Below are 14,588 nucleotides of genomic sequence, written 5' to 3' on the forward strand. Positions count from 1 at the left end.
ACGCTTGTGCTTCCTATGGGGAGCCCTATCATCAAGAGAGGTAAAAATATTCCTAAATTTTTACATGGGCGGTTACATGTCATCTAAGTGGGTTTGTCTATGTGTGTGTGTGATGAATCGACTAAGACGGGTAGGTAAGAGCGTTTTTATATAAGAAGTAACATTGAATTAAAGTTGATCGCTTTAATTGAGACCCGAATGCTACCAAGTAAAGTTGAATTTTTCTATTCATTGTCTTGTTTTTTACTAAATGGTATATACAATTGAAAACGTGAGATAAGATTATTAGTCTGTGTATTTTTAGAAATATAAGTCTTTAAATAATTAGAATTTCGGTAAATTCGGTATTTACCAAAAACCAAACCAACTTTTTCGGTATTTCTCGGTTTCGGTTTTTTTGATTTCGATTACCAAAATTCGGTTTACCAAATCATAAATTTTCGGTCGGTTTTCGATCGGTTTGGTATTTACCAAACCAAGTGGCAGCCCTAGGCAGAACCAACACAACCCAACAAAGAATACCAACCCCAATCAAACCACTGACATGCAAACAAAAATAGAGAAAACCCCCCATTATCCCGTACCTTGGAACACATTAAGCAAGAACAACCCAAAAACGTTGATCACACACAAACCCAACCACCAACCACAAAACACCGGCCGACTGAAACTCCGGAGATAAACTAATTGAGGAGAAGCACGGAGAAGAAAGAAAGGGACTGATGTCTTTTTCACTCACAACCGTGCCAAAGCAGAGATTTTTTTTTTGAAGGACGGACACGGTGCAGCTTCGTGGAATAAAAGGATAACGCCACGCGGCAACAGCATGCAAGTGATGGCAGTGTTGCAATTGTTTGCAAACCGGGGGCAACACCATCTTTTCCACAGCTGAATAAACAGTTATATTCGCTTCCTGCTATAGTATATAGAATATACTTGACAGATTTACCTAATTTTCGGTTGCTATATACTAGATAGCCACTCATATAAATACCCACTCGTTGTACACTTGTACGTACATAAAGGAGTGGCGAATGCTAAAACATGTAGTGAAGTACTCCTGCTAACTTGAGCACTGTTCTCTTGAAATGCATTACATTATGATGAAGACATGCAACCCCAAATAATGAGTAATGACCAGTGCGTTCCAGAACGTCGTCGTTGGTATATCTGATGTAATTGGTTTGCAATTTGCGTTATGATCTGATGTAACTAGTAGAGTGGGTAATCAGATGATCAAACAATAAAACAAAACCATTGAATAGTGTGAAATGCAATATATAGAACACAAAAGTTTATTATTATTGATTGAAATTTTGAAAACATATATGCTGGAAATTTACTGCATCACCATATATACAATCTCCTTTAACCATTGCAAACACGTACGTACAACTTTACTAGAAAGATAGATACAAGCCAACACACAATGTATAACACAACTTTAATTAGTGGGAACAATGCCATATATAAACTCATCAATTTCAGCGTCCTAACCTCTTGCACCTTGTGATCATTTCCATTAGTCCGACTAATCTTCCAACCATCTCAAGAAATATGTCAGGCGTCCGTGTGATTGCCATGTCCGCAAGTACCACTCCGACCACCAATCCACTTCCAAATCCAGATAACACAAATTTCCAATCAAATTCAATTCCAGACCCTGAACTGTTGTCTTCTGTGCCGGAAGGTGGCACTTGAGCCGGGGTATTAGGCTTCCCGCATTTCCTTGGCAATGGATCTCCACACAGCCCGGAGTTTCCCTCGTATGAAGTGACATCAAATCCCTGGAGTTGGGTTCCACTCGGTATAGGACTTGCGAGATTATTGTGAGAGACATTGAATTCTGCAAGGAATGTCAATTGCGCCAGTTGTTGGGGGATCTTCCCCGTGAGCTTGTTATTCGAAAGGTCCAATGATTCGAGATCCATTAAATTCCCAAAAGATAATGGGATCCCACCAGTGAGGAGATTATTGGAAACATTCAGCAAGAGAAGCCCTTTTAGATTCCCAATCCATGCATCAATCTCCCCTTCGAATTTGTTGCTTGAAATATCAATGAATGACATGGCTTTATGAATCTTTGAATAGTATCTATCAACACCTTTGCTTGTTATTGTAAAGGTGGAACCATAGACGAAACCAATAGTACCTTGGTAAGCGTTGTAAGTGATGGGAGCCTCTATATATGTTGACTCGTTGACAGGAATATTTGGTCTCATGGCATACTCGGAGAAGATGTATTCAGCTCGAAACTCGCCTGTGAAGTTATTGTGAGAAATATCTAAAATACGCAACTTTGGGAACTGCTGATTGTCTTCAGGCTTTCCTATCTCTCCTAGGAAAACATTATGGCGCATTGCCAAAATTTTTAACTCGGGAAGAGTTCTCAACCAGAATGGGAAGACATCACTCATGTTATTGTCAGACATGATCAAAGTCTCAAGCATCAGACAGTTCCCCAATGACCTCGGCAGTGGCCCTTGCAACTGGTTGTAACTGACATCCATGAACCTCAAGTTGCTTTTGTTTGAGAACGTTTGTGGAAGATGGCCATGAAAGGAGTTATCTCCAAGAAGTAGTACTACTAGATGGTCACTAAAGTTACCGAAAAACTGCGGAAACATGCCACCAAAGTTGTTGTCGGACAGAATAAGGGCCTGAAGTGAACTCAAATCCCGGAAACAGTCTGGGATCATGCCACTCAAGCTGTTATTGGACAAATTAAGTATCTGAAGCGAACTCATATTGCAAATCAATGGTGAAACTTTTCCGGTGAAATTATTTCCGTGGGCTATATAGGCAAATGTGGATGATGCTGGTACCGGCAGTCTCCCATGAAAACTATTGTCAGCAACACTGACAAATTGTAGTTTAACCCAAGGAAGAACAGCTGGAAGTTGGCCTGACAAGTGGTTATTCTCAAGGGACAAGTGCATCAAGGTTTTAGTGCTCACATTATACATCCATTTTGGCACTTGGCCTTGGAGATTGCACCCAAAAAGGTCTAACCGTTCTAGACTCCTTTGATGTTTGAGGAAATATGGGAACTCACTTAGTTTGCAAGTAAATAAGTTCAGAAGGGTGAACTGTGGAAAATTGGTTGCATTCATATCTGTGGATTTGGATTTAGAGACGAGTTCCAAACTGTTAAAAGATAGATCGAGTTTGTTGAGATTTTTAAGTTTTTGAAACATTTGAAACTCCACTGTTCCGCTCAGTTGATTATTGTGAACATAAAGAATCTCAAGACTCGTGAGGTTGGAAAATGAAGCAGGAACTGAACTATTTAATGTGTTATAAGCAAAGTCTAGGTAAGTTAGTTGGCTAAATCTTCCAAGCCAGGATGGCATTGGACCGGTTAATCTACACGAATTCATCCTAAAAACAGTCAATTTTGTAAGGTTAGCAAAAGAATCAGGAATTGGACCTGGAAACAGCCATGAAAGGTCTAGATATGTGAGCTGTCTAAGATTACCAAGAAAAGATGGGATCGACCCCGCTGAAAAATAGCATGCACCCACATCCAACTGCTCCAAAGATTCAATCTTCCCGATGGAAGAAGGAAAGTTCCCTGAAAATCTAGTTCCATGAAGATCAAGTGTTATGAGACGACTACTTTGATTAAATTCAGGCAAATGACCAGTGAGATCTTGGTTGTCTCTGACATAGAGACGTTTCAAGTTTTGTAAGTGGAAAATTGTCACCGGAAAGTCTCCAAACAACTCGCACTGATGTAAATCGAGGGTTGTCAAAAATGATAGATTGGCCATGGAATAGGGTATTGTCGAAGATATGTTGATGTAACGGAGACGAAGATGTTCTAGTTTGGTTAAGTTTCGAACAAGATTTCTGAAATTGAATTCATCAAGTTTCAACAATCCCACATTAGAAGAAGGGAAAGAAGGATCGTTATTGGAAGAAAGATTGAGGAGTGACAACTTGGACAGCTGTGAAACTTCTGCTGGGACTCGACCAGAAAACACAGAGGCAGAGAGGTCGAGATGGGTGAGCCTTGGAAAATTCCTAATGCTATTAGGAATTTGAGAGTAATTGAAGTGATTATCAGCAAGGTCCAGCCTCTCAAGGTGAACCAGACTAAAGAGGGAGCTGTTGGATTTGATAGAGCCGTAGAGACAACTGCTTCTAAGATCAAGCCCAATCACATAACCGGTCTGTTCCTCACACTCGACACCATCCCATGTGCAGCAGTTGGTTTTGTTTCCTCCTTGAGCTGGTTTCCAGGACAACACTTTCGGATAAGCACCCTCTAAACCCGAAGCGGATGCGGATAGTGAAGCTTTGCTTGAACTGTAACAAGGCAGTTCTCTCCTCATCATGACAATAAGATAGCTGGCCCGAAACATAGTACCAAGATCCGTCAGCAATCAAAACAAGAAAAAATAACAACAAAGTACGTACAACAGTTGAGAATCGAAGCATGAAAAACATAAAGAAACAGAATCAAGAGCGCACTGATCATATGAGCAGTACTGCTCGCTGGTACCTCATGGAAAGTACTGGTGTTGCACCCCTTGAAGAACAATATGAAAAACAGCAACAAGAAATGGGATAAGCCCATCATATAATGTGTGATAAGGGAATCTCGTTTGCTATGCTGTTGTAGTGTAGTACTCTCACAGGTATTGGTGTGGAAGTAGTAGTGTGAATTAAGTGGTATGATCGAGAGCTATTTATAGACCAGGTTGTACAACTTCAATTCCTACCGATACCTACAACAGTTTTGGTGTGCTTTCATAAAAACCAAAACTCCATAAGAGTTGCTTGACCTGCAAACTTTGAGAGTGAGACTTGAGGTCTTGAGCTCGTGGTGGCCACTGGCTACTATAGTCCACGAAGCAATGTTGAAGTTAATGCTTTTCTTTGAAATCTGGGAAGCTTATCTGTTGTACACTAGAGCTACAGTGTAGATATTTTGTTGTATGTAAAGTACAATTATAATCTATTTAATTAGGTGTTTCTAAGATATTTTGTAGGATAATTTGCACCTTATATAAGGGTTAAGCTGTTGTGTAATCTCTAAGAATTCTAGATCAGAAATAGAAGCTACAAAGTTTTGCTTCAAAGTTCATCTATTGTTCTTCCGCCTCATTAGCTACAACAAATTGATCTTGATCATATTTTGTTCAAAATACAAAGTAAAGGCTCAAATTCTAACAAGCAACTCTTCAAAGTCTTAGCAGAACTGTTAAAACACCTAATTAATTGATGCTCATTAAATTTTGGTTGACCTGCAAAGTCCACGAATCTACTCTTCAAAGTCTTTGCCTAAACAACTTCTAGAACACCGTACCCCAAACTCCAAAGACAAAAATAAAAACTCTACAGTTCTTGATCCGCAAGGGCAATTCCTTCAGAAGTGGAATAAGATATTTGTATTGGCATGTGTTCTTGCTGTCTCTCTGGATCCTTTGTTCTTTTATGTCCCTGTTATTGATGACGACAATAAGTGCCTTGACAAGGACAGAAAGATGGACATAACAGCTAGTGTTTTGCGCTCATTCACCGACATATTTGATTAGATAGGTTTTGTTGTGCCAAAATGTAACATGAACTATTTAACTCAAAATCAAGAAAAATGTGACGGCACAATGGTAGAAAGCCACGGTCAGTTCCTTGACTGTATTAGGTCTGTAAAGTATATTGTTGTATATGGCAATGCCTGATTGTTTTTGTGGTATGGAATTTTTACAACTAGTGTACAATCTTAATCTGGTGGACTAGCAGAAACAAATCCCCTGCATTTGTGGCCTATAGTCACTACATACCATTGTAAGAAGAAGCTAGAAAGTCTTGAGGAAAGAGGAGAATAGGCTGCAAGATGCACTAGTCAAGCTGGGGGAATCTCCCCCGCTCTAGGTTCCACTATATACGCCTTGCGTTTTGCTGCTAATGCACTTCGTACTATTAGGCACAATGATAGCCCATTGCTATTTCAGAAGCCAGCAGAAGCAACAGGTAGTAGAGTAGCCTTTCGGGTTTGATTCAGTTCTTAGTTTCACTGTGCAAAATACTGTAACATGAACTCATGAAGTAATGTTCAACAACTGTGATCATTGTACTAGGGAGACGTCTGGAATGCTCCAGAGCGTCTGTGCTCCGCATATGTTTTCTGATGGAAGTAAAAAGTAAATAAACCCGTTTAACCCGTCGATTGCAAGCACGCCATTGCCAAGCGCGTCGTGCGTTGTTTTTTTCCTTTCATAAGTGTTATTCCTCAGATCTGAGGACTTGGGTAGCGCGAAACACAGTTTGGGTCTGGGTATCTCTCCACCATCTGTCATCGTTCTTCGTTTTCTGGGTTGGATCCGACATTAGGTGGCGGCGTGTTGAGATCATCTATAACTGGATCCTATTTCGTTGTGTTGTTTTGGTATATCTGGAAACGGGCCGTCTCGAATCCGTTCTGATCGATCTCCCATTCGAGCGCAAATTGAAGCGGTCTTCTTCAGATCTCATTCTCCCAGTTTCTATTCCTCACTCTCACTCGTTGTATAACCGCCCGCTCTTATGAAGTTCAATAGATACGATTTGGCGATACAGTGTTTCCCATCACAAACCTTCATCAACACAACACACCTGCGATGTATAGATAAACCAGTCTCAATCAGAATTCGAGGTTCCCGTCGATCTTCTGTTTTTTCCTTTTCCAATTCTCCATCTGTTTGTGGCTGCTAATATAGTGCCTCCCAATTGAAGCTTCTTCAACACAACTCGACGTTGTTCCCCAAATTTGCCTCTAAATTGCGCTTCAAAAACTTACCGACGATGTGCATATCACGCGCTCAAAAACCCGAGGAAGACTAACGGTGGACACACGCCTGTGTTTTACAAGCGCCAATGGACGAGCGACACGTAAGGCGGACAAACGCGGAGCACGGACACTCAGGAGCATTCCAGAACTCACCTTGTACTAGTTGCAGAAGTAAAAGCTAGAACAAATTGAAGCACAACTTTGTAGAGGTCGTTTTAAACTTTTAATCACTTGTATACTGCAAAGACTTTGAAGAGTAGATTCGTGGACTTTGAAGAGTAGATTCGTGAAAGTATGTTACACTTGATCATTGTACTAGTTGCAGAAGTAAAAGCTAGAACAAATTGAAGCACAACTTCTAGATTGATTGACTGTAGAGGTTGTTTTAAATTAATCACTTGTAACAACCCCATCAATTGAATAGGACTTCCATGAAGGTGCAATTTTTATTTTCCTACACGGCAATAATTTCCCTACTTTTCTCTATAATTTTTTTTTTATTAGGAGTAAGTAACTACTGTGGAATGTTATTGGGATCAGTAATTAAATATTATGAGTCTATAGCATGTATACCAGGTGTCAGCAATTATAACCGGAGATTATTAAGGGTCAATAATTTATTATTAGAGGTTAATAACATATTTATTGGCGGTCAATAATTTATTGTTAAGGGTCAATAACATGTTTACTATAGGTCAGTAATTCCGGTCAACGATTACTGGGTCAATATTTTATTATTAGCGGCCAATAATATGTTTACTGGGGTCAGTAATTTATTGTTAGAGCAACTTTATCAGACTCTATTTTAGCTTTTAGCTATTTTAGAGAGCGTGTTTAACTTTTTTGGATGTTTTAGGAGCTCCAACAGACTAGCCAAACTTAATCTATTATAACTTTTAGCTATCTCGCTAGCTATATTTAGCTAGCGAGATAACTCAAATGAGGCTAGCTATAATTTATTACATTCCTTGTAAGATATTTTATGTGATATATAAATATATTTAAACTATTTAATTTCTATTTGAAGAATAATGTTGATGTAATGCTAGCTAAAATAGAGAACATTGATGCAGCCACATTTCTAAAGTGGCTAGCCAAAATGACATTTTAGCTAATTTGACTAAAATTTAACTTAAAAATGGCTAGCATTGTTAAAGATGCTCTTAGAGCTCAATAACATGTTTACTAGAGGTCAGTAATTCCGGCAAACGATTACTGTGCTTAATAATTTATTATTAGTGTTCAATAACATGTTAATTTACTAGGGTCAGTAATTTCGGTCACCGGAGTCCGGCGACCGAAAATTCGCAACCAGCTACCGGTAACCGGAGTCCAGTGACCGGAGCCCGGCGACCGGAGTTCTCTCTCTATGCATGTTAAATGGGTGAGGGCAAAATAGTCCTAAAATAATATTGTTTATTAAGACTTTAAGTAAATATTTATTTATTTGGACACAAAAGAACCTATCTTATATTCAAATGGGCTCATTAAAAAGATTGTCATTGGAATGGGTAATAAGAGGCTAAAATTAGTACTAAATATGCATTTTCCCAAAAAAAAAAATGAACACAAAGAGGTAATTCAAAGTCAAATTTCTTTTCAATTCTCATTAATTCTTTTCAAAACACACCTCTTCACAAATTGATTAATTATTCATAGTTGACATTGAGAGAAGACATCATCCTCCATCTAGAAGATTACGAGTTACGACTCATTTCGAACCAACAAAGTCCCAAGGAAATTAGTCCAGCTTTAGGTATTATACTTGTAGTAGCACTTGTAACTCGCGTATAAAACAAGCTGAAGACATCATCCTTTTCAAAACACACATCTTCACAAATTGATTAATTATTCATAGTTGACGTTGAGAGAAGACATCATCCTCCATCTAGAAGATTACGAGTTTACGACTCATTTCGAACCAACAAAGTCCCAAGGAAAGTCCAGCTTTTGTATAGGTATTATACTTGTAGTAGCACTTGTAACTCGCGTATAAAACAAGCTGAAGGGACCGTTACTCTGCTTTCGAAATAACACTACATTTTTTATTTAACATGTGACATGTACCACATTCGTTCATTTTAATCGAACTAATTTTTTTCAACAGCTACTCAAATTAGTTACAAAAAATTATGCATTATTAATGTGGTTTTTTTTAAGTGATATGTATGACAGTGACACTGATATATTGTACTATGCTCTCCAATATTTACATTACAATCAGCCGCATATATATCTTTCATGTCGAAACTGGAAAACGATTGTTTCCTGATGCGGGAGAGAGGGAGTTCTATTTAGATTTCCTGAGCGACGCTAATGGACGCTTGTTAACTGTGGAGCACTCTATTCCTGCCACTGCTATTGCTAAATCATGCACTAAATCATGAATCTTGAACTGCATTTCAGTCTTTCTATCTAACTCTGGTTGAAACAAAGACTTGTAACAAAACTGCCTTATATAGTCTAGACCCAACTCATCAAAATCTTCATTTTCTCTTGATGATTTGAGGAAGCCTTGTGCCATCCATAATGCAACTATTTCTTGACTATGAAATTCATAATCCTTGGGGTAAAGTGAACAAAATGCAAAACAAGGTTTCAAGTGTGGCGGCAATGCATTGTAGCTCAATTTTAGTGCAGCCATAATGTTGTTCTCTCCTGACATGCCTTCATCATCTCTTACTTGTAACCACTGACGTCGCTCCCTTTTTGTGTAGAGCAGACTCCCTAGAGTAGCTAGTGCTAAGGGAACCCCAGCACAGTTCTTCATAATGTCCTCCCCGATTTTCATCAAGTGTGGATACTGTTGCTCCTCCCCTTCGTTGAATGCATTTTTTCTAAACAAAGCCGTGGAGTCCTCGTGAGAAAGACCTTCCAAAGAATGCAGATGTACAGGATGCACAAGCGAAGCAACTGATTCATTGCGTGTTGTTACCATGATTTTACTCCCACATGCTCCAACATTTAACAACGCTTTAAGTTCTCTCCATTTTTGAGTTGTCACTCCTAATGGAATTGTATCCCAAACATCATCCAAGACTAACAAAAACTGTTTCCCTCTCAATATATCTTGCAACCCTGTCTTCATAAGATCCAAAGTAGTTTCTTCACATTTGCTCTTAGTTGCAGCACTTGTAATCTCACGAACCAGTCTTTTGTTATCAAAGTACTCCGAGACACATATCCACATCCGCAACTTGAAGCGTTCTTCTACCACACTCTCATTGTACACCATTTTTGCAAGTGTAGTTTTCCCCAAGCCACCTAACCCGAAGATGGAGATAACACTAACATTTTCATTCCTGGAGTCGATGTCATTCAAGAGATGAGTAATAATCTTTTTTTGTCCTCATCTCTCCCAACAACATACACCTCCGGTAAAGAGTCAGTCTCCCTTACATTATCATGCACCCTTTGGGGCACACGATACTCTTCACTTGGTGCAGCAATTTGAACGAGAGAAAACTTTGTCTTCTCGTCATCAATCTCAACTAGTCTTTCTCTAATCTCTTTGATCTTATGACCCATTTTGAAGTTAAAAACAATTGGATTCCAACGAGAGAAGAACTGGTGTACCTTTCCTTTGACGCTGCGCTGCTCGTCGATGAGCACTTGTCGTAGCTTTTGAAACTCAAGTTCGTCTAGTACATCCTCAACATCGTTGCAGATATCTTTGAGGTTTCCTAACCAATGAATGATGAGGGAATACTGCATCTGCTTCTTCTCTGCATCGTGGAGCACAACTTTGATGGCTAACAAGGTGTTATTGAGCTTCTTTAGCTCAAGTTGGGCGCCCCATGCCAAGCAAATTTCTTGGGCAGCATATGAGGCTAGCCTTCCCAAGACGTTGTCAGTGATGCCGGAGGCAAACTCCATGGTAATTGGAAGGAAGAAAGATAGTTATTTCGAAGGATCGAGGCAATAAACAGAGTTGTGTTTATACATGTATGAGGTTGATGGCATTCTATAGACACTCGGCTTCACATAAGAGGAAGAATTTCGATTATAGATCAAAGACTGGAGCATGCTCCATTAGCAAATATACTCGTACGACTTTTCTGAAGCCAACCACCGCTGGAAGATGATATATAATTATATACTTGTTACCCACCTAACTCATTGTACAGAAGTTTGTTGTTCTGATGTGTTTCTTTAGTCTCCCATTGCCGGCCAACTGGTAACGTGTATACGTGTGCCTATCCATTTTCCACGAATCTAACAAAAAGAAACTCATCAAGTGGAGGAAGGCAAAAATCAAATATAGTTGATAGGCACCTAACTTTATTTTCCTACCACTTGATGAACTTCTTGTATAATATAGAGATTCAGATGAACTGTAATCAATCTACAAGTTGACTTAAGCCTGTGTTTCAATATGCCCAAGCTTTTACTTCTGCAACCGGTACAAAGATCCAGTGTGACATGCTTTTGTATAGACTCGGATCAATACATTTCTGTTGTATACCATTACTTGATGAGTTCATGTTACAACATTATGCACAACAGAACTAAGTACTGAATCAAACCCGAATAGCTGCTACCTGTTGCTTTTGAGCAGAAATATCAGGCTCTGATGGCTTCTGAAGTAGCAACGGCCTATCGTTGTGCCTAACAGTACGAAGTGCATTAGCAGCAAAACGCATGGCATATATGGTGGAACCTAGAGTTGGTATCTAGTGACAATACGTCTACAAATGCAGGTTGTTTCTGCTAGTCCACCAGATTCAGATTGTACCCTTCTATAGAAAATTCCCATACACAAAAGAAAATCAATCAGGCATTGCCATAGACAACAATATACTTTACAGACTTAATACAGTCGAGGAACTGACCGTGGCTTTCTACCATTGTGCCGTCACATTTTTCTTGATTTTCAGTTAAATAGTTCATGTCATATTTTGGCACAACAAAACAAAGCTTATAATCAAACAAAACCTTGTGATATCCTTCATGTGATCTTGTCATAATAGCGCTGTGCAATGTGCATCTCATTCGATCTAATGAAATCAATATGGTCGCTGCACATGATCGTCAAGACTAGTCCACAATTTCTTCCATATGAGCAACAGGTAGCTAGATTCAGTACAAGTTTAAGACCTAGCTACAGGTAGCTAGCTAGATTAAGTATAAGTTAAAAGAGCTATAACCATGTCTAACATTAACAAGTGTAATTCTGGGTTTGACATAGCACTTACTCTAAACATTAACGAGTACGCAAGATAAAGAGGAGGAGGAATTACCAACAGATGGATTGACTTAGACCACCACAAAGCCACCAGTCAAGATAGTTTTACTGACACCCGAGTAATGACAATCGTATTCAAAGGTGCGAGTGGCCACTATCTCACCTGAGATATATTTTGGACCCAACTCTTCATACTCAATCACTACGACAACAACACGCACCCTCCCGGGAGGCGCTGTCCCAGAGTATAAGCTCCCACACATAACAAAGGCAACCTTATTTTGATCTCCAAGATCAACAAATGTGGACGACAGTCCAATAACGTTTTTCATCAAGGTACAGACCAAGTGAGGACCCCCCGACCAGACATCGTGAGAGACGCTTATATCGCCGGTATCATCATCCACTGCTAATCGAGAGACATATATCAAGCAATCATCACGAAAGGAGAACATGACCTTATCATGTGTACCATTCAAGTCCAAGACTAAAGCCCTGCCTACAAAGGGAAAAGGCTCACCATCGAACAAGGAAGGCATCAGTCTCCATTTCTTTTCCTTGTCATTTACATCAAAGCAAATAATGGGAACGGAAGGGGCTAGAAACACTAACTCCGGGTTCGAGATTAAGATCTTGGATCCAACAACAGCACAAGCAAATCTATCAAGAGACATATAGTCTACAAGATAACTGCAACTGTCATTTCCCTGCAAGTAAACTTCAGGATCCGGCAGAGCCAAACATTCACGAGAACTGATATTGTATACCTCGAAAGTGCTGTCATGAGAACCACTGGGTCTACTGGAAAGACAATAGAGATTTCCGTTCACCTCAAAGATCAAGGAATCTGGTTGCGCCCTCGGGAAACTCCAATCAAGCTTTTCCCAAACTGTAGTCTCCGGATCAAAACTCCAGACCTGTCCACTAGGCACAAGGGGAGGCCACTCTGGTGTTTCCCCATCTGGTTGGGGAGCCAAGCCGCCGGCGAAGATGATTTGGGAGCCGTAGGAACAGCAAATCATACCATCTGGGATATTCTTCTCTTTGGCGCCGCAGCTTTCACGGACTTTTTCCCCGGTGTGGAGCCAAACCCGCAGGCGCCACTGAGATTCCAGTTTGATTTTGGGGGCGCAATGCTTGCACTTGGTTATTTCACAAGTTTCGATGCTAAAGTGACAAGAGCATTGCAATAACTCTGACAGTTTGATGGTGCGGAAGACGTAACCACTTCTTCTATAGTTGACTTCTTCGAAACCTAGATACAGCTCCTTCTCCTCCTTCATCGAGGAAACCATTTCCAGAGCTCCCTTAGGAACTTGGTCATTAACATATCCAGCACCACAACCAACATTGCACTGCATCGGGTCTGGTTGGTTCTGAATCAACAAAGAAAAGGCTGTTAACATGCGTCAATGAAAAAAGCTAAGGAGGACAAAATGTCTGAATAAACAACCTCTTGGATTGTAATACTAGCATATCCTCGTCGAAACAATTTAAAAATAGTGAGAGGCATGTCCATAAGCTTCAAACGCTTGTCAACGTCGGTTTCCATATAGTCAGCAGGACTTAAATCATTCGACTTTGCATGATCTGGCTGGTTTTCTGTGTAATTTGGCAATACCTCCCCTGCATCTCCACAAACATTCGGGTAGACAGCTGCATAAGATGAGAGAACGTAAGCACTGGTGTAGGCAGTTGTAAGAACATATGCACTAAATAACATTTCCCCAACCTGCGTTGCTTGCTTTCCAAATCCTACGGTTGAATATTCATGGCTACTTATAATGTAGAGGATGCACATTAACATAATTACATAATTTTAAAACATTAAGAGTGGATGAAGCACAAGTTGGTAAAATGCTGATCAAGATCAACTGTAAAAATTAGATAAAGTCTAGAATACATACTTTGCAGATAAGCTCGCTTTTTAGTAACAAGAGGGGGTATGGAGCCCTTATCGTAGAGCTGAATCACTGTATTGGCATCCATTATTTCACCATCGACATCATAGCCAAAGAAAGAGCAACCTCGGTAAGTAGAATCCAAGCGCCACAATGTACCGCAGCCATCAGTGTCCCAGCTCAGACAGAATCTCGCATAATAGAAGTTGGGCATCCGCTCACCATGGTACGAATCCAAGACAAACTTAGCATCGCCGTGAGAAGCAAACTCCACAAAACCATAATCTAGCTGCAGTCCTGTTCGCCGATTACGCAAAACCGTTGCAGCCACAACCTACAATCACCCAAAGGTTTAATTTTGGTTTAATTTTTGCTCAACAGCTAGCCCTAAATAAAAATAGAGATACCTTTGCGTTGTCACAGAAGCAGTTGAAGAGATATATCTCATCCATTATCGGCGCCAGCCAGTCGACCCGTATGGAGCGAATCTCATCGGCTGTCGTCTTAAGTTGCTGCATAGTGGCTCAAGAAGATCTCCGATTAGGGTTTTTGGTTAAATTTTATTTATAGAGATATATTTCCCTTGTCTTGGGTTGGGCCCGAGATATATTTCCCTTCTACTTTTGGCTTTCCTTATATCTAGAGGTATTGAGCTGGTTCTGACTTGCTATTGTTGGTCACCATTCCAGACTCAAAAAAGTATTCGGCCTCTTACAATATTGAGCGG

General features: G+C 40.0%; 3 protein-coding genes and 1 pseudogene across 3 annotated transcripts; all 4 read right to left on the bottom strand.

The window, feature by feature from the left end:
- Positions 1–4,337, bottom strand: part of LOC101294523 — an 18,688-nt pseudogene extending 14,351 nt beyond the window's left edge.
- Positions 4,338–9,065: 4,728 nt separating this feature from the next.
- Positions 9,066–10,010, bottom strand: LOC101294812 (putative disease resistance protein RGA3-like). Its single transcript, XM_004309099.1, has one exon. It carries the CDS (start codon positions 10,008–10,010, stop codon positions 9,066–9,068), a length of 945 nt encoding a protein of 314 aa, XP_004309147.1.
- An 83-nt stretch (positions 10,011–10,093) lies between these two features.
- On the bottom strand, positions 10,094–10,651 carry LOC101295093 (putative disease resistance protein At3g14460-like). Its single transcript, XM_004309100.1, has one exon. It carries the CDS (start codon positions 10,649–10,651, stop codon positions 10,094–10,096), a length of 558 nt encoding a protein of 185 aa, XP_004309148.1.
- A 1,063-nt stretch (positions 10,652–11,714) lies between these two features.
- Positions 11,715–14,379, bottom strand: LOC101295383. The gene is made up of 4 exons (XM_004309101.1): positions 14,269–14,379; positions 13,868–14,195; positions 13,414–13,616; positions 11,715–13,336 (listed from the first exon to the last, which is right to left on the bottom strand). Exons 1-4 carry the CDS (start codon positions 14,377–14,379, stop codon positions 12,032–12,034), a joined length of 1,947 nt encoding a protein of 648 aa, XP_004309149.1. The 3' UTR covers positions 11,715–12,031.
- Between the last annotated feature and the right edge of the window lie 209 nt (positions 14,380–14,588).

The sequence above is a fragment of the Fragaria vesca genome, linkage group LG7 (assembly GCF_000184155.1).
Source record: "Fragaria vesca subsp. vesca linkage group LG7, FraVesHawaii_1.0, whole genome shotgun sequence".
In the NCBI taxonomy this organism is placed as follows: domain Eukaryota; kingdom Viridiplantae; phylum Streptophyta; class Magnoliopsida; order Rosales; family Rosaceae; genus Fragaria; species Fragaria vesca.

What these genes read in the sequence shown, in the direction of transcription:
- LOC101294812 (XM_004309099.1), bottom strand. Translation starts at nt 10,010, where the DNA reads ATGGTGTACAATGAGAGTGTGGTAGAAGAACGCTTCAAGTTGCGGATG.
- LOC101295383 (XM_004309101.1), bottom strand. Translation starts at nt 14,379, where the DNA reads ATGCAGCAACTTAAGACGACAGCCGATGAGATTCGCTCCATACGGGTC. An exon ending in GCTTCTGTGACAACGCAAAG is followed by an intron (nt 14,196 to 14,268) that starts GTATCTCTATTT and finishes GGGTGATTGTAG; the next exon opens with GTTGTGGCTGCAACGGTTTT. An exon ending in CTAGTATTACAATCCAAGAG is followed by an intron (nt 13,337 to 13,413) that starts GTTGTTTATTCA and finishes TTGTTGATTCAG; the next exon opens with AACCAACCAGACCCGATGCA.
- LOC101295093 (XM_004309100.1), bottom strand. Translation starts at nt 10,651, where the DNA reads ATGGAGTTTGCCTCCGGCATCACTGACAACGTCTTGGGAAGGCTAGCC.